Here is an 18,271-nt window from a genome sequence, read left to right as displayed (position 1 = left end):
GCCGTGCCACCCAACTCGGTTCTGGGAGCAGCCCCCATGACCACGGGGCACAGGCCACGTGATAGCCCTTGGCAGGAGCGTCCATGGGGTGGGGACAGCCCAGGAAGACTCCCCACGACCCACCCCCCAGGGAAGCATTTCCGTACGCTGAACAGGGATTAGTGGCCACAGCATCTCCCAGAGTAGCCAGGCCTGAAGCCAGTGCAGGTCGCCGCACCAAAGGAAAGTAAGCAAGCGACGGGAGCAGAGCTGCGGATACGGGCCTCCTGCCTCAGCCCTGACTGCGGAACGGAAGGGCGACCCGCTCCATCGCGCTCAGGGGAGCGGGTCGGCTGTCCTTCAGGTCTACATGCCACGCGGGGGTGGGGGGGGCCTCTGCCCGGGGGCAAGGCCAGCTCTGGACCCCCACGGGACCTGCCCCACGGCGAGAACGGCATCAGACGTCGTCTCATGAGAACATCCAAGGCTGCAGCGTGGATACGGCCTGGGCCCACCTCCTCCCACGAGCACACCGGCCGTCGGCGGAGAAGACCAAAGCCTCCCTGCGATGACCTACCACTGACGACATGAAGAAGGAACCACAGCGAGACGGCGGAGCCCCCCACCCTGGGGGGAGGTGACGCTGCAGAGCGTCCCCCAGGAGTGAGCACTGGGCACCCACCCTGCACCCCATGCAGGGGTGTGACCCTGGGGCTCCCGGAGCATGTGGCTGTGAAGGCGTGAGGCAGAGACCCACAGACTCACGCTGACACGGCCGCACAGAACCTCACGCAGGCCGAGCCGGGCAGGAGCCTGGGCCGGACCTACCTGCTGCCCGCGGAGCGTCTCCTGGAGAGACGGGGCGGCGGGGACACACTGGCCCCGTGAACACGGCCGCTGGGCTGAGATCCAGGCCCGTCAGACCCAGAGCCTGGAGACTCAGTCACACAGCCCCGGGGCGGGGTCACAGCCCCAGCCGGCAGCAGACAGGCCGCCTTGAGACCCCCCTGAACCCCCCCTGGTGGACACGGCCCTGCCCACCAGACGGCCAGGACGCAGCACTGTCCACCCATGGGGCTGGGCGGGCCGCCCTCCAGGGAGGCTGCTAGGCCAGCCTCGCCCACCAGAGGGGGACACGGACACAGAAAGCAGGGTCTAAACTGGACAGCTCCATGTGAAAGAAATCAGAACATCCTCTACCACCACACACACACAGACAAACTCAGTGGATTAAAGACCTGCCTATAAGGCTGGTAACTGTGAAACTGCTAGAGGGAAGCAGGCAGAACTCCCTCTCACGTGAACCACAGCAGCATCTTCTTGGATCCATTTCCTGGAGTAATGAAAATAAAAATAAACGGGACTTTCTTTTGCACAGAGAAGGGAGCCGTAACAGGAACAGGCAACCCACAACATGGGAGGAAAGACTCGCAAGCAATATGACTGGCAGGGGATCAGTCTCCAAACTGCACAAGCGGCTCCCATAGCTCAGTGTCAGAACAACAAGCAGAAAAAATGGGCAGGAGATCCACGCAGGCATTTCCCCACCGAAGACAGACAGACAGGCAAGAGGCACGGGAGAAGCTGCTCAGCATCACGGCTATTAGAGATGCGAATCAGAGCTGCAGGGAGGCGTCCCCTCACCCTCGCCAGGATGGCCGTCATCAGAAAGTCCAGAAACAGTAAACGCTGGAGAGAGAGGGGAGAAAGGGAGCCCACCTCCACCGCTGGTGGAAATGTAAACTGGTGCAGCCACTCCAGAGAACAGTATGAAAGTTCCTTGAAAAACCAACCGTAGAGTTACCGTATGACTCGGCAGCCCCACTCTTGGGCACCATCTAGAGAACACCACAGTCTGAAACGTGCAGCCCAGGCTTCACAGCGGCACTGCTAACAGCAGCCAAGGCTAGAAACGAGGCGTCAGCCGAGGAGTGGGCGCAGACGACGCGCACACGCGTTCTGCCGCGGAGAGCGGCTCAGCCGAAAGCACCACGCCGTCTGCAGCAACACGGGTGGGCGTGGAGACTGCCAGGTCACACAAAGACACCAGTCACTTCTGCGTGAGAGCTTTAAAAAATGATACATATGGACAAAACACAGACTCAGATTTAAAAGACATGGTTATCAACGGGGAGCGCGGGGAGGGGTAGATTGGGGGTTGGGATGAACAGATACACGACTCACACGGCAGCCAACAAGGCCCTCGTGGTGCTGCTCAGAACTCGGTAATAACCTGCACAGCAAAGGGGTCCGAGGAAGCAAGGGCGTCTGCAGGTGTGAGACCAGATCACTCGGCTGCGCCCCTGAAGCGCAGCCCTGAATCGGTTATGTGCTGTGCTGCCGTCTCAGCCGTGTCCGACTCTGGGACCCCACAGACTGTAGCCCACCGGACGCCTCTGTCCAGGGGATTCCCCTGGCAAGAATACTGGCGTGGGTAGCCATGCCCTTCTCCAGGGGATCTTCCCGATCCAGGGATCAAACCCACATCTCTTAGGTCTCCTGAACTGGCAGGTGGGTTCTTCACCACTAGCGCCGCCTGGGAAGCCAAAACACCGTCAGTTCAGTTGCTCGGCCGTGTCCGACTCTGCGACACCCAGGACTGCAGAGGCGGGCACGACTGAGCGGCTGAACTCATAGGGTTTTTGGCAAAAGCTATGTTCCCATGTAAAATAAAAATCACAAAAAGGAAACCATAGTCCCACACCCCCAGACCTGGCCCACCCAGAGCAGAGCAGACCCAGACGCCCCCCCAGCCCCGGGACCAGCTGGGCCCCAGCCCTGCACACTAGCAGCCAACGCAAGCTTCGGGGTCCCCCAGGCCTCCCACCTGTCAGGAGCCGCGCCCCCCACCAGTGGTCGCCCACTCCAGGACCAGCTTCGGCTGCCTGTAGGGGGCATCACCACCCCAGGCCTGGCTTCCCCACCAGGGGGTGGGCGCAGCCCAGACTTCTGGGCCGACTCTGCCCCCAGTGAGCTGGCACCAGCCGGGGGCCCTAGGATTCTGGAAGCGGACGCCACGTGACCAGATCCCGCTCGCCAGCAGCATCGACAGGGCAGGGGCCAGGCCACCCACCAGCCCACCAGAGACCCCGTCAGTGCCCAGGGAGAGGGGACGCCCAGGACGCTCCCACCTCACCCAGGTCAGGAGATGGAAAACAAAGAGCACCCAACAGGAGGAGCCACGCCCCAGACGAGCAGGACAGACCCCAGCAGCAGCCCCGAGTGATGCGGGACGGGTCGCCCGCCGCAGGAGTTCAGAGTGGTGACTGCGGGTGGCCCGGGACTCGGGGCAGAGAGACGCGCAGGGCGGTTGAGGCTTTCAGGACAGCAGCAGCGCAGTAAACCCAGGGCCCTTGGAGGGACGGCCTTGGGTGGGGGCGCGGGTGTCTGCCGTGAAGTGGGCCTGCACCCATGACCCCAACACCGGGTTCCGGCCCAGACAGCGCCTCTCCCCAGCTCTCAGCAATACTGGCCCTGGACCCGGGGACCAGACCGTTATGCAGACCCAGTTCACGCAGCTCAGTTCCAGAGGGCACAGGGCTCTGAGGGTCCCCCGAAGGCTGGCCGTGGGCCGACAGGCTTGGAGGGTTGGGGCCGGAAAAGCGACTGTCCGAGTCCCCGGACACTCACCCTGGCCGCCCTGCGGGACAGGAGGTGGGCGGGGACGGCCTAGGGCTGGAGGGAGCCGGTCGGCAGGACACGCCTGGGGCACAGGGGACGGGATGCAGGCAGACGCGCAGATCGCTGGCTCAGCCGCGGGGGAGCTGGGGCGGGCAAGGCAGCGGGACAGCCCCAGGTCGGGGGGCCAGGGCGTCTTCCTAACCCGTCAGGAGGCGGGGGCCCACAGAGCGTGGTCAGCCAGGCGGCCGCCCGGAGTCGATCAGACAGACAGGCAGACGACAGCGTCAGAAACCGTGGTTTATTAGGGTGAGCTGTGTGGTCCTGCACTATCTGTTACCCGACACACAGGGCCTCACTGCCAGCGGACGGGGAGGGAGGCGGCTGAGCCATGGGGATGACAGCAAGCCAGGAAACTGTGGAGTCGCTGTGGTCCTACGGGGGTGTCAGTGGTCGGTGAGGGGTGTGGGGGCCTGCGGGGTGTCAGCACCAGGGCCGAGGGGGCGCCAGGGTCAGCACCCTGTCCCCACCGAGAGCGGGCCCAGGGGGCCGGGACCCCCAGTGGCTGCGGGCAGCATCTCCTGGAAAGCCCGTCCGCACAGAACCACTTCCTGTGGCCCAGGCGGCCTGAGTGACGGGTCCACACGGGCTCGGCCACCCGCCTCTCCCTGGCCTCGGTGCTCCGCCCGCCTCAGGGCCAGGCCTGTGCACACCCAGCTCCCCTGCACCGCCGAGGGCCGGGCGGGCACGGCCCAGGGGTTCCGGGTTCAGCATGGCAGGCGACTGACTGAGCACTCGCTGGTACTGCCAGGACGGGGCCCCAGACACAGCCACCTGCACCCTGACCGTGGAGGGCGTGCCCCGGCCCACCCCGGTGAGGAAAACAGTCCCGGATCTGAGGAACATCTTTCAAATGGGGCGATTCTTTGACCAGATCGCTGAAGACGGCTGAATGTGCACCTCTGAAAGCTTTCAAAGAACGTAAGTCCATGCGCTGAAAGAGTCCTGGTCAGACCACGTGCCTGCCCGGCATTTGGCGTGGGAAGCGGCCCGCCGTGGTGACACACTTCCGCGTGAGGCGCAGCAGTGGCCGGATGTGGGCTGGTGCGTGGCGTCTCTACGGCTCCTCGGTGCAGGAGGGCAGCAGGCGGAGCCCCCGGGGCGTCTTCTACATTTTTTTTCCTCCTCCAAAGAGAAACAGGGCGACGAAGCCACTCTCCGTGGCTCCTTCACTGGGGGGCCCGCTCTGGCTCAGCGTGCGGTGGGGGGCCCTGGAATGGAGGCGGGGGACCTCCCCAGAAGAGCAGGGCGCAGCGGGGCAGCAGCTCCCAACACTGGAGGACTGGGGCGAGCCCCACCCAGCCCTACGTCCAGGGGCCGCGCCTTCCCCTCCTGGGGCGCAGTGCCCCCACCACAGTCACACGGACACTGAAAGCACCCCCTTGGCGGCAGGGCCCCGATTACCACACCGGCCAGAACAGGGAGGGGTGGGGGGCACGGGCGGGGCACCAGTGAGGGGCGGCTGTGGGGGCCCCAATCACCCTTCCTGCTGGGGCCTCAGGCAGGGCACGACCTGGGACCGGCTCCGGCCCCTGGAAGTGGCTCCACCGTCAAGACCCCTGCTTCCCGCCTACGGTCTCCGCGTCTGAACAGACGTCCAGCACAGTGGCCCTCCGAGCGTTGGGCAAGCAGTTGGAGCAGCGGCCGCCCCCACGCGCCCAGGAGGGGCGTGGGGGGGCCCCTTCCCACACCCAGGCCCCCGCCCCCCGGCCCAGCCCGGCCCCCAGGGCTCACAGAGCCGACGCAGGCCAGTGTAGGCCCGCGGGCACTTCCCAGCCTCTGCAGGCACACAAGTCAGCCTGGGCAGTGGACCCGCCCCGCGTCCCATGGCCAGAGGGGCACAGGCAGGGTGAGGGGTGGCGGGAGGGCACCCTCCAGTTATTGCTGGGGTTGGGGGGGGTGGTCCTGGGACCCTGCAGGGCAGGAGAGGCGGGGCAGGGCTCTGTGTGGCCTCAGGCCTTCCAGCACGTTCTCTGGAAAGTGCCGTGAGCTCCGGTTTTTGCATAAAGCGTCCACCGTTTAAGGCAGAGCCTGTGGTGGGCAGCCTGACAGGTGACAAGACTGTCTGAGTCAGCTGTGCTGGGGGTCCCTCCAATCTGGGGGGGGTGTGTGTGTGTCTCAGCCACGTCTGAGAAGCCAGCCCCTGCCCCTCCTCTGCCCGCCTGCTGACAGTGGCCCCGCAGCTGGCCGGGGGGCTCAGGGCGGGCACCCTGCTCCCGCCACCGCTGTCCTTTGCGAGACCCACGTGTTTATCTCCCGGAAGACGGAGCTGGTCACCTCGGGAAGCTCTTTGTGGAGGATGTGGTAGGCACCTTCGTAAATCTGCAACCAGGAGAGATGGGCGGTCAGGACCACAGCGGGTGGCGAGGGCCCCAGAGAGGACCCCTGCCCTGCGCCAGGGCTGGTCAGCGGGCAGCCTGCAGACGGACGCCCCTCCTCGGTCGCAGGCCCTTTCCTTAAACACCGTCCCCCCGCCACCCCGCCCTGTCTGTGCTCGTCTCCCCGCGGGTCCCCAGCCTCCCCCACGTGGTGGTCCTGGCAGCACGCGGCACCCTGAGCTGCAGGCTGGTGTGGCCGCGGGATGGGGGGGCTCTGGCCTCCTCCCTTCATGGCCCCCCAGAACCCCGTCCAGGCCCCAGGCTGTAGGAGCCGCCCGTGGTCGACGCCTCAGAATCTCCATCTCCAGTCCCACCTCCTTCCGGACTCTCCACGTGTGTAACCAGCAGCCTCCTTGCCATTCCCGGCAATTTCTAACAGGTGTCTCCAAATTCCTTTCACTGACCGCACTAAAATCACGTGACAGGAAACTGACCACCGTGACCGCCGCTGCGTGTGCGGCTGGGGGCGCGCGGCGTCCTAGGCGGCTCTGCAGCGTGCTCGTTGTGACAGCTAAAGCCTGGCCCCGCCACACGCCCGCTCCATGCCCTGCTTCCTGCCCCTGGAGACAGCACGCTACTTTCTCTTCCTTCTTTCTCCTGGCCAAGCTACATGGCTTACAAGCTCTCAGCTCTGCGACCAGGGCCCCGGCAGTTGAAAGCACCGAGTCCCAACCACAGGGCCACAGCGGATTCCCTCTGCCGTCTACCGCGATGACTTTCGTCAGCTCTGCTCGTTTCCTGGGGGTGGAATGGCACACACCCTGCGCTCTTGTGAGCGGCTCGTTTCACTGAGCACAGCCCTCCTCCAGGCGCGTCCATGCACGTGGCACCAGGAAGCTATCAGAAACCCCCCCACCCCCACCTGCCCGCTTTCCGAGGCTGAGTAACGTTCCGCTGTTGGGATGGACCCCACTGGGCTCTTCGGGGCTGCTGTGAGCATGGGGTGTAGACCTCTGAGCCCCCGCTTTCAGTCCTCTGTCCCGGTTTCAGGAGCATCAGAACAGGACTTGTGGTCCCCAGGGCCGCCTCCCCCAGATACCATCTCCTTCCAGCCCGCCCCCATCCCAGGCTCATCTGAGTCCCCCTCTGCCCGCCGGCTGGCCAGGGCTGACCCTCGGAGCAGAGCTGGGGAGGGGGCGGGCGGGCAGAAGACTCAGGGCAGAGCAGAGCTACAACCCCGGCCCCCGCAGCAGGCGCGGCACCGCAGGGACCGCCTGTGTGCCCGTGGCCAATCAGGCAGCCCCAGATTGGGCACCCATGTGGCCGTGCCCGAGGGGAGGGTGCCAGGGTTGGGAGCCACGCACACGTGAGCCCCCTTCAGACTTAGCCACCACTCAGTGCGGACACAGCCTGTGGGTCCGCTCTCTCCCTGTCCCTGCAGCCAGCCAGCTTCCTGGTCTAGAGGGGAGACACTCGGGGGGCTTCCCCACCGGAAACGACACTTTTCCATCCTGTTGTGCCTGACACGCGGGCGCTCCCCGGGGAGTGAACGGCCAGCTGACGCCTCACCAGCACCTGGGATGCGCCTCCCGAGGGCAGGACCCCGGCCTTCCTGATGCGGGGCGGCGGCAGCTGCTCACCTTGAGTGTCTTGTCCTGGCTCTTGGCCGACTCCATGAGCAGGTAGGCGCCTCTGCTGTCGCAGAGGCGGTCGGCAGAGCCCTGCAGCAGCAGGAAAGGCACCGTCAGCTTGGGCAGCGCCCGCTCCACCCGCGACACCGCGTTGAGCAGCTGGATGCCGAAGCAGACTTTGAGCCCCGCCCGGCAGACCAGGGGGTCCGAGTTGTAGCTGTCCACCTGCGGGGAGAGGGATGTCCGTCAGACCCCGGGGAGCCACCCCCCGCACGGCCCTGGGCGCCTCGGCTTCCTGCCGGCCGGCCCTTCACCCTCCCTCCCATGCCCAGGGCCCCCAGACAGGCTCAGCCTCAGTCAGCGCCCCTTCCCGTGAGCGCAGCGTAGGCTGGCGTCGATGGTTTCACGTGGCGACGATACCGCGGTTGGCGCGGGTCCGCGTATGAGTCTCCCCTGACACAGGGTCGCCAGGGTTAACCCGCTGAGTCGCTAGGGGTCAGTCAGTGCAGGGACGGGGGCCCGAGGAGGCTTTGGGCTTCATGCAGCAGCCACCTGCCGTCCCGAGAGGCCGGTCCACTGCCCTGTGTACCCAAGGCCACGGCCGCCCCTGTGCCAGACACACCGGGCAGCCAGGTCCACCCTCCTGAGCCATCCGCCTTTCAGGACCCCCTCTGACACTGGGTCTGCCTGCAGCTCGGGATCTGACCAGCCCTGGGGGGCTCCCTGGCCCTGCCCTTGTCTCTGGTGTCGCTCCACCCACCCCCGAGGGGACAGCGAGGGGCCTGCTCGCTGGAGCAGACGGGGCAGGTGTCTCACACCGCATCCTGCCTGAGTGGCTTGGTGCCTGTCCACTGACCAGCCGCCAAGCCCCTCGGGGACATGGCTCTGGGTTAACTGCTCGGACAGCCCAAGTGGCTTCCTGCCCCGGGCCCTTTTCCCACGCTTGGGGCACAGAGGCCCTGTGCACACGCTGACGGGCCCCGTGCACACGCTGACCGGCCCCGTGCACACGCTGACCGGCCCCGTGCACACGCTGATGGGCCCCGTGCACACGCTGACCGGCCCCGTGTACAGGCTGACAGGCCCCGTGTACACACTGACGGGTTGAGACCTGGGTGTCGGGGGGAGGGCAGGCCGGGCGTGCGGAGGGTGCAGCCAGGAGGGCAGGGCAGAGCCCACACTCCTGTACAAGGGAACAGGCTCAGGGGACCAAGCCCCTCAGGTAGCCAGCCCACCCAATGCCAGCAGCCTCTGCTTTCTGAGGTCTTCCTAGACCTGCCCGAGGTTCAGTGTCCTGCACCCCGGACAGGAGGCACACGGGGCCTCCCCCGCCAAGGCCAGGCCCGCAGCACCTGAGCAGCCAGCACCCACCCTGACCCCAGAGAGGCCTTCCTGGGCGACCACGTCTCTGTGACCCTCTTCCAGTAACCATCAGAGTGGACAGGCCTCGAGGGGGAGTCACAGAGCAGCAGCGCGGGGTCTCTGAGGGGTCAGCCCGGCCCGCGCACGCAGGCGTCCTGGCCGCCATAACCCTGTGGTCCTGCAGGAGGGAACGCGGGCAGCGGCGCACGGACCCTGCCTGACTTCTCAGAAAGTGAAGGTCGCTCAGTTACGTCCCACTCTCTGTGGCCCCGTGGACCATACAGTCAGTCCACGGAATTCTCCAGGTCAGAACCCCGGAGTTGGTAGCCTTTCCCTCCTCCAGGGCATCTTCCTGACCCAGGAATGGAACCGGGGTCTCCTGCATTGCAGGTGGAATCTTTACCAGCTGAGCTGTCGGGGAAGCGCAGAGCCTCTCTGGGGCTCAGAGATGCTCCCGCCAGAGTCGCAGGGGGCGGGGGGCAGGGAGTGGGGAACACGGGGAGGGGAGGGGGTGAGCAGACCTCTGTGCGGGGCACCGGCTGTGCCAGGCCCCCGTGGTCACCCCTGCGCAGAGGTCTGTGCCAAGAGAGGCTCCTCCTGCGGCTCGAGGCTTATTTGTAAGGCACTGGCAGACCCTCAGCTGCTGGAAACAGACGAGTCTTTTGTGGGGATAAGCCGTGCGTGGGGACGAGACGCAGAGCAGGACTGGCCTGCAGGGAAGTGACAGCCAGGTCCACAGGGGCGGCGGGGGAGGCCGGGCCTGTCTGCAGCCCTGGTTGTGATGATTCAACGCCTCAGCGTGGCCAAGGCCCCCAGGCCGTGGGCAGGCGGCCTCCCGGCCGCGTGGGCAGAAGCCACAAAGGCCACAGGAGCAGGGTGCGATCCTCAACGCAGGCACACCGGAAACGTTAGGTGGCGGGGGTGGGTGCCTGGAGCGGAGCCCCCTGCAGCTGTGAGTGGGAGCAAGGCCAGCCCCCCCTCGGCCCCCCAGGTGCCCGGAACTCGCCATACGGCTGGCCAGCGTGCATGCCAACCAGCCAGGAGGCGCTTGGAGTGCGTCCTGGTGCAGCGACAACACAGGCTGGGTTCTGGAAGGCAGACCGCCTGTCACAGGACAGGGCGCTCCCGGAAGAGCCGGGCTGGGGCCCTGCCGTGAGCAGTCAGAGGCTCCTCCTCTGTGCCTTCCCCGCCGGCGGCCTTGGCCTGACGGCCGCATGGAACATCCATGGCTCTGCCGAGTGGGAGGGGCTCACGGCGTTCTGGGGAAGCCGAGGTGGAAGCTGGATGCTCAGTACTTCGACGGGGTCAAAATGTGAGGAGAACGGAGAAGAGGCTGAGCGGCGGCTGCTGTTTCCAGTTGCAGGGCCAGGAGCTCCGAGGTGAGAGTGGTTGAGTCGCTCCAGTCCTGTCCGACTCTGCGACCCCGGGACGGTAGCCCGCCAGGCTCCTCTGTCCGTGGGTTTCCCCAGGCAAGGTTAGAGGGGTTGCGTTGCCATCTCCTCCACCGGGGACCTTCCTGACCCAGGGATTGAACCTGCGTCTGCTGTACCGGCAGCTGGATTCTTCACCACAGAGCCCGACATAGGTTCAAATCCTTACGGAACAGCTGCGAGTCCCTGGGGAAGGGACTTGGCCTCTCTGGGCTGAAGTTTCGTGAGACAGATGTTCTGGAGCTGTGGCAAGAAGCAGGGCAGCAAGGCAGCGCCGCGGGCGGTGCTGAGACCACGCCGGGGGGCCCTGCCTTTCTTCCCGCGCCGGGGCCTGTGTGCGCCTGCGGGTCCCAGGCTGTCAAGTGCGGGTGGGGGGTCATGCCGCCCATCCTGGCTGCCGCAGTGAACCCCAGAGATGGGAGCCCGCCAGGGAGCCTGCGTCCGCGCCAGCCCGCAGCCGCTCCCCGAGTCCCGCTTCAGCAAGCCCGACGGGCCCTCAGTGCCGGGCCTCGGGCCTCAGGGCTGCCGGGCTGCAGGGGAGACGTCCCACGGAGGGCGAGCCTCAGCCGACTTGGGTCCTCGAGGTGTCTGCTCCGCCCGTTTCCGCTCCCCCGCCCCTCGGCCCTGCTATTTTTAAAGCTCGGCAGAATGTGGAAAGGGCAGCTCCCAGCGCCCGCTGGCAGGAGCTAAGCCTCTCTGCCCACTACCGTAATCCAGCCGGAGTCCAGGCTCCGAGTCTGCCCAGCAGGGAATCTGAGCGGTGTTTCCGGAGCGCGCCCCCCCCCCCCGTGGACACATGGCGCTGTGCAACCGTGGACGGGGACGCGGCGGTGGGTGCGCAGGGAAGCCCGCCCGCGAGGCAGTCACCCAGACGCTTCCGTTCGGTGTAAGGCCTTGTTCGTGATTTTACAAAGGAGACAGAAGCTCTGAAATCTGCTCCTTTCAAACAGAGTGCTTGGAATCATCTCGTGATCTTTTTCTCCTCTTTGCCCGGGTACTCTCAGCTCTCAAAAGGCCGAGGTCCCCGCCCCGCCCCTCCCCCACGCCCCCGCCCCTCCCCTCCCCCACGCCCCGCCCCTCCCCTCCCCCACGCCCCCGCCCCTCCCCCACGCCCCCGCCCCACCCCGCCCCCCACGCCCCCACCCCCGCCGCCCAGCACAGCTGCTGCAGTTGCGGCTGTTCCCTCTCTCAGGCGTGTCCGACTCTGCAGCCCCATGGACTGCAGCACACCAGGCCTCCCTGTCCATCACCAAATCCCGGAGTTTACCCAAACTCATGTCCATAGAGTCAGTGATGCCATCCAACCAGCTCATCCTCTGTCATCCCCTTCTCCTCCCACCTTCGATTTTTCCCAGCATCAGGGTCTTTTCCAATGAGTTGGCTCTGCATCAGGTGGCCAAAGTATTGGAGTTTCAGCTTCAGCGTCAGTCCCTCCAATGAATATCCAGGGTTGATTTCCTTTAGGTTGGATCTCCTTGCAGTCCAAGGGACTCTCAAGAGTCTTCTCCAGCACCACAGTTCAAAAGCATCGATTCTTCAGCACTCAGCTTTCTCTATAGTCCAACTCTCACATTCATACATGACCACTGGAAAAACCATACCTTTGACTATACACACCTTGGTTGGTAAAGCAATGTCTCTGCTTTTTAATATGCTGTCTAGGTTGGTCATAGCTTTTCTTCCAAGGAGCAGAGTCTTTTAATTTCATGGCTTGTGATGATTTTGGAGTGATTTTGCAATGATTTTGGAGCCCAAAATAAAGTCTCTCACTGTTTCCATTATTTCCCCATCTATTTGCCATGAAGTGATGAAACTGGATGCCGTGATCTTCATTTTTTGAATGTTTAAGCCAGGTTTTTCATTCCTCTTTCACTTTCATCAAGAGGCTCTTTAGTTCTTCACTTTCTGCCAAAAGGGTGGTGTCATCTGCACATCTGAGGGTGTTGCTATTTCTCCCAGTAATCCCAGCTTGTGCTTCATCCAGCCCGACATTTCACATGATGTACTCTGCACAGAAGTTAAATAATCAGGGTGATGCTATCCAGCCTTGATGCACTCCTTTCTCAATTTTGAACCAGTTCGTTGTTCCACGTCCAGTTCTAACTGTTGCTTCTTGACCTGCACACAGGTTTCTAGGAGGCGGGTAACGCGGTCTGGTATTCCCACCTCTTGAAGAATTATCCAGTTAACTGTGATCGACACAGTCCAAGGCTTTAGTATAGTCAATGAAGCAAAAGTGGATGTTTTCCTGGAATTCTCTGTGTACGTACCAGAACCCAGGAAGAAGAAGCAGTGATCCCCAGAAGATACGGAGCCAGACTTGGCTGTGGGGGCCTCTGGCAGAGGCATGGGTCGGCAGTGGCCTGCCGCGGGGTCGGGGTCACAGGCAGCAGCAGTCCTGAGGAGAGCAGGGGCTCCAGCCCCACCCGTCAGCAGACGGCTGGATTAAAGATTTACCAAGCAAGGGCCTGCTGAAGCTGAAGCTCCAGTACTTTGGCCACTTCACGTGAAGAGTTGACTCATTGGAAAAGACTCTGATGCTGGGAGGGATTGGGGGCAGGAGGAGAAGGGGACGACAGAGGATGAGATGGCTGGATGGCATCACTGACTCGATGGACGTGAGTCTGAGTGAACTCCGGGAGTTGGTGATGGACAGGGAGGCCTGGTGTGCTGCGATTCAGGGGGTCGCAAAGAGTCGGACACGACTGAGCGGCTGAGCTGAGCTGAACTGAGCTGAGCCAGGGCCTGCCCATCAGAGCAAGAGCCAGGCTCCCCCTCAGCCAGTCCCTCCCGCTGGGAAGCCTGCACAGGTCTCTTACTCGTCTCCGTTACAGGGCAGACAGAATGAAAGCCACCGCCACGGAAAACTACCCAAACTGATCACATGGACCACAGCCTTGTCTAACTCAGTGAAACTATGAGCCGTGCTGTGTGAGGCCACCCAAGACGGACAGGTCACGGTGGAGAGCTCTGACAAAACGTGACCCACTGGAGAAGGGAATGGCAAGCCACCTCAGCGTTCTTGCCTTGAGAAGCCCTGAACAGTGTGAAGAGGCTGATGCAGAAATCAGTGGTTTCACTGGAAACCGCACATTTGAAACAGTCATCCTTTGGCTGCAGCAGCTGGAGGAGGCCCTGCCCATAGGCCTCACCTCGCAGTGACCCTGCACACGGAGTGGTGGACCCCGGCACCCCCGCCCATCACGCGCGCCGCGTGGACCAGGAAGTACAAGTCAGGAGCTCCACGCTCGTAAACCCCAGCTGCAAGGACGTGCCAAGCATAGACTGTGAAATCAGAGGCTCTGTGTCGCAGCTCTGCCCCAACGGGCTTGCAACCTCAGGCAAGGTTTACCCTCCGAGCCTCAGTGTCCTCATCTGTGAAATGGGTTCATGTCGGCCCCGCTCCCGTCAGGACTGGCTCTAATGCCATGCTTCTCACCACACAGGTCTGCCTCTTGGAATGAACATCTTTCTTTACTCAAATATTCTCAACCCTGGTGGGTCAAATGTGGCTCCAAGATGGGGGTTTGGAGGGACTGCTTTTAAAATTAAATTCTGATTCAAATGGGCTGTGGATGACTGGGCGGACTGGCTCCCTCTGGAGTCCCGCACAAGCCAGACTCAGCAACAGCAGGCTCTCGAGGCCGGGGAGCTGGAGCCGTGGCCTGAACATCCCTGCCTGCGTGTCTGGGGTGACTCCCACCCAGCTGAGTGGCTCAGAGGGCCAGGAGGCCATATCCCATCATGCTGCCAGACCCCAAGGAAGCCCGGGCTGACTGGCAGACACGACCCCCCAGCTCAGCGTCCTGACGGAAGACGGGAAACTGAGGCAGGAGACGACTCGGCGTCATGCTCCCGTTCTCCAGGGCACTGCCTGTCCACCGGCCGTGAGCCTGCAGGGTCCTGCCCCCCAGACAGAGCTCTCAGGCAGGCGACCCCGGGCAGGCCCTGGGACCTGGGGAGTGCCTGTCTGCCCCTGCTACACGGGCCACTGTGGGTGACTGAGGATGAGACAGCCGCCTGGCCTGGAGCTCGAGGCCCCATCCTCGCAGGCTGGGGACGGGGCGCTGGCCCTTCACCAGAGGGGCGGGGGCATGGTGCCCTGGGCAGCACCTTCATGGACCGCCCTGGCCTCCACAGGGACCCGTGGACACGGACGCCGGCCTGACTGGCGCCCCCGGTGCACCCTGCGCTGTCCTCCTCCGCTCTCAGGCCACGAGCTTGGGCAGGGCGACACTGCCCCCTCTCCGGGACAAATAACCAACTGTCCAGGGGTAAGAACCTGCCCTGGGATAGGGCACAGCTTCTGAAAGAGTGACGCAGCCCAAGGACACAACACACACCAATTAGAATCAAATGGGCGCGAGAAGGCAGACACGACCAGACCTCAATGCTCAACCCACAAGGGCAATGGCCCAGCAGAGGCGCCACGACGGCGCCGTGGTGAGGACCAGCGAGGGGCGAGTCTCTACCCCTTCCCCAGAAGGGCCGGAGTGGCCCTCCCGCTCGTTAGCACACGGAACGCCCCAGCCTGTAAACCCGAACCGCGCCACGCTGCGCGGCCGCACTCGCCCTGCGCGATGGCCACGCTCTGCCTGGGGAGGCTACTTGTCTCTGTCTGGGTAGACCCACTCCTTACCCCTCACTCGGTCTCCCCTGAACGCTTTCTGTGCCGAGACATCAAGACCCTGAGCTTCCTGAGGCCCTGAAACCAGGTGCTGTGGGTTTGGGCTGGGTTCGGGTCCCAGCCACGTGGGACTGCTCCCAGCCTGAGGTACACGGTTTCAGAGCTGCTGTTGGAAGGCTCTGCTGCCTGCCCACTGGCTGCTGGTGGCCAGCTTCGCCTCCACTCGGGGAAAGTCTGGTTGGGAATACGGCCAAACCAAGGGACACACGAGATAGGGGCAGAGAGACAGTGGTGCTAAGACTCTGAGCCCTGGGTCCAGCCGTGCCTGAACCCTCCCGTTACACTGACCAACAAAGCCCCCTTTCTGCTGAAGCCATTCTGAACCGCTGCTGTCCCTCACAAGCCCAGGAGACCCGGCTGCCGCACACACAGCCCCACCTGGTCAGGTGCCCCACACACATGGGCACAGCTTAGAGAACCACTGCCACCCCGCCCACCAGACGCTGCAGCCAGACGGCGCCTGACGCAGAGCCTCGGGGGAGCGGCCGCAGACAGCCGCGGCGAGGCCGGCGCCCAGACTCCCCCCAGGCCTGCGCCGTGGCCGGCCCCCCCCACCAGCCCCAGTTGCCCCCAGTTCCTCAGAAAGACTCACCTCTGTCTTATTCCTCGAGAGCACACTGGAGTCGATCCGGCCCAGGGACATGTTCGGCAAGACGAGGTTCAGAACTTTCGCAGCGAAGACCTGGACGCGAGGGGAAGCTACAGTCAGCGCCGTGGGACCCCGGCCCAGCCACCCCGCGGGCTGCCTCAGGCCACTAAGGAGAGGGACACCCAGACGGGGCGTCGGCCGGGCCTGATCCCGGCCGGGCAGCCAAGGACCCCTGCTCGCCCCGCCCAGATGGCCTCCTGGGCCTGGCTTTCGGGCTGGGAGGGGGCGGCCGGGCGGGGACGGCAACAGCCATCTGCTTTCCTGCTGCTCCCGATGTGTGCAGCCACCTTCCCAGACCGCTCTGGGTGGTGATCTCAAATTTTCTGCCGAGCAGAAGCACCCAGGCACCCGAGCTGAGGCAGGACGCGCCCTGATCAGAAGGCACCGCTTACTGTCTCGGGGCAGAAACCGCCATCAGGCCAGGTGGAGGCGGGGCAGTTGGGGGGGCACGGGCCTGTCTCCCGGCGTTTGCGTGCGCGGGGGCCTGCGCACCACCGGCCTGTCCCTCAGCTGCCCACGGGGTCGCTCTGTGCCAAGGCGCCACCACGCAGTAGGCACTTAACACACGCTGCCCCAACGTGATCCGGACTGAGGTCCAGGCCAGCCCCATCCCCACCCCCGCAGAGCTGGTGTTTATCCAGGAGACGCGTGAACCGGCTCTCACGCGTCTGCAGCGGGGCCGGCCGTTTCCGTTTCTGCAGACACCCAGGGAGGAGAGATGCTGTTTCCAAGGCGAGCTGTGAAATGCTGAGATTAGACTCGCTTGGAAAGCGGTGGGCGGTGAGTCCCGGGTCTGGGCAGCCGTCGCAGGGCTGACGGGGGGTCTGCCCCTTGGCTACCAGTGACCGCGGGGTGTTGGCATGGTCCCGGGGGCTCCCGTCTTGGGATCTCGACACGAATGCCCTGAGGGAAGGGCTGATCATCATTTAAGAAACGAGGACACAGGCTGAGCGCCACCGCCCGCGGCTGGCTGGACGGGGCAGACAGAGGCTTGGGGTGCGGCCGCCCCCGGTCCCAGTGACCGAGAGGCCTGTGCTCGTCTGCTGTCCCTCCAGCACCCCCACACCCCAAAAGCTCGCTCATTGGCCATCAGGGGCCTCACAACCTCTCGCACAGCTGGGCCCCAGATGGCTGGGGACCCACAGGGGCAACCTCTGACCTCACCACAACCCCACGCTCGGGTCCTTCCTCACGCATGTGGACCGGCGGCCTCCAAGTGCCGGGCGTTCACCCACCCAGCCCCAAACACCCACGATCCAGCCCACGTCAGGCTCCCGCACCCGTTGAAGTGCTGTGGGTTGGACAGGACCCATCTGGCAGGGTCAGGGGTCAGGCTGGGGGTGGGCCAGCCCCAGGCTCGAGTACAGGCCAGGGAGGGCTTGAATTCTGGAAGGAAGGGACTGGCTGCTTCTGAGCAGACAGGACGGTCTGTGGGCTCCTGGCTGGGGGCTCCTCTGTGAGCCCGACCCCAGGAGCCGAGATCTCTGCCTCCAAAGGCCAGAGTGTGAACGAGGCGGAAGCGGAGGTGAAGTGCTCCAGGCGCAGAGAGGGGACACCCCGGGCACCCCACCTTCACCGGCCCCGCCCCACGGGGGTGGGCTTTCGGGGCGCGCCCCCTCCAGGGACAGTGGCCCGAGGGAGTCACGGGGGAAACGTCACGTGGGGCCCAGAGTCTGCTGAGCGGCTCCGAAGCCTCCTGCTGTTGTTGACGACCCACCACGGCTCCCCGGGGACGCGGGGGCTGCAGGCTGACTCTGCGTGTGTCCCCGTCACACCTGGGCCCCTGGGAGCCGCGTGTGATGGGACCAGACCGCCTCCCCCCGCCCCTGCACATCTGACTGCCTCGTCCAGCACGGCCTTTCCTGTCCAGCTGCCCCTCACCTTCCCTCCCGGGACACCAGGCTGAGTCCTGGCAAGGACTCTGCCGTACAGAGCTCCCGGTCTCCCCACAAGCCCCGAGGTCTCCCCCCAAGCCCTGTTCCTCCCACCGGGCTGCTGCGCCGGGCAGCCCCCCGCCATCGGGCCCCTCCCTTCCTGACAGCAGCACGGCTCCACGAGGGGCAGTGTCCCCAACCCCCATGGGCAGGACCAGGAACAGGGCCACACCTGACCAGCACGCTGCCCTTTCCAAGGAGCCCAGGGTGAGAGAGGTGGGCACCACCCAGACCCTGAGCTCTTCTGAACCAGCGGAGTATGTTCCGGCCACGTTTCTAACAAAACTCAATCGAGCAGAGATGAATCTCTGACGGCTTTAAGATCACAGCTAAAAAAAAAAAAAACCTGGGTGCCTGTTCGCCTGCTCCCCACAAAACCAGAGACGGGGAAACGCCGTCTCGCAGGGGAGGTCGGGGAGAAGCTTGGAACCACCGCCCCGCACGCACTCTTTAAGGGTGGGGTTGTTTCTTTAGCCTTTTCATTAGGAAGAAGCAGAGAGAGTGGCTGACTGGTGACCAAGGAAGCTGGGGTTGAGGGAGGGCCCCGAGGTCCAAGGCGAGGAGGGAGGCAGGGGGCTGGAGAGCCCGCAGACCCCAGGCGGG

The 18,271-nt window shown here is 64.4% G+C and overlaps 1 protein-coding gene across 3 annotated transcripts in view; it reads right to left on the bottom strand.

Moving 5' to 3' along the window:
* Window positions 1-3,908: 3,908 nt before the first annotated feature.
* The window catches only part of MGLL (monoglyceride lipase), a 92,294-nt gene continuing 77,931 nt past the window's right edge, over window positions 3,909-18,271 (bottom strand). For all 3 annotated transcript variants that reach the window (XM_068981846.1, XM_068981845.1, XM_068981844.1), the window contains 3 exons: window positions 15,678-15,767; window positions 7,616-7,831; window positions 3,909-5,979 (listed from right to left, as the gene is read on the bottom strand). In XM_068981846.1, coding sequence (XP_068837947.1) covers window positions 5,854-5,979; window positions 7,616-7,831; window positions 15,678-15,767 — 432 coding nt within the window. In that variant the 3' untranslated portion in view covers window positions 3,909-5,853. The remainder of the gene's footprint in view (window positions 5,980-7,615; window positions 7,832-15,677; window positions 15,768-18,271) is intronic.

This window comes from Capricornis sumatraensis, chromosome 10, assembly GCF_032405125.1.
Source record: "Capricornis sumatraensis isolate serow.1 chromosome 10, serow.2, whole genome shotgun sequence".
Classification (NCBI taxonomy): Eukaryota; Metazoa; Chordata; class Mammalia; order Artiodactyla; family Bovidae; genus Capricornis; species Capricornis sumatraensis.
This window is presented reverse-complemented; position numbering and strand designations above follow the sequence as displayed.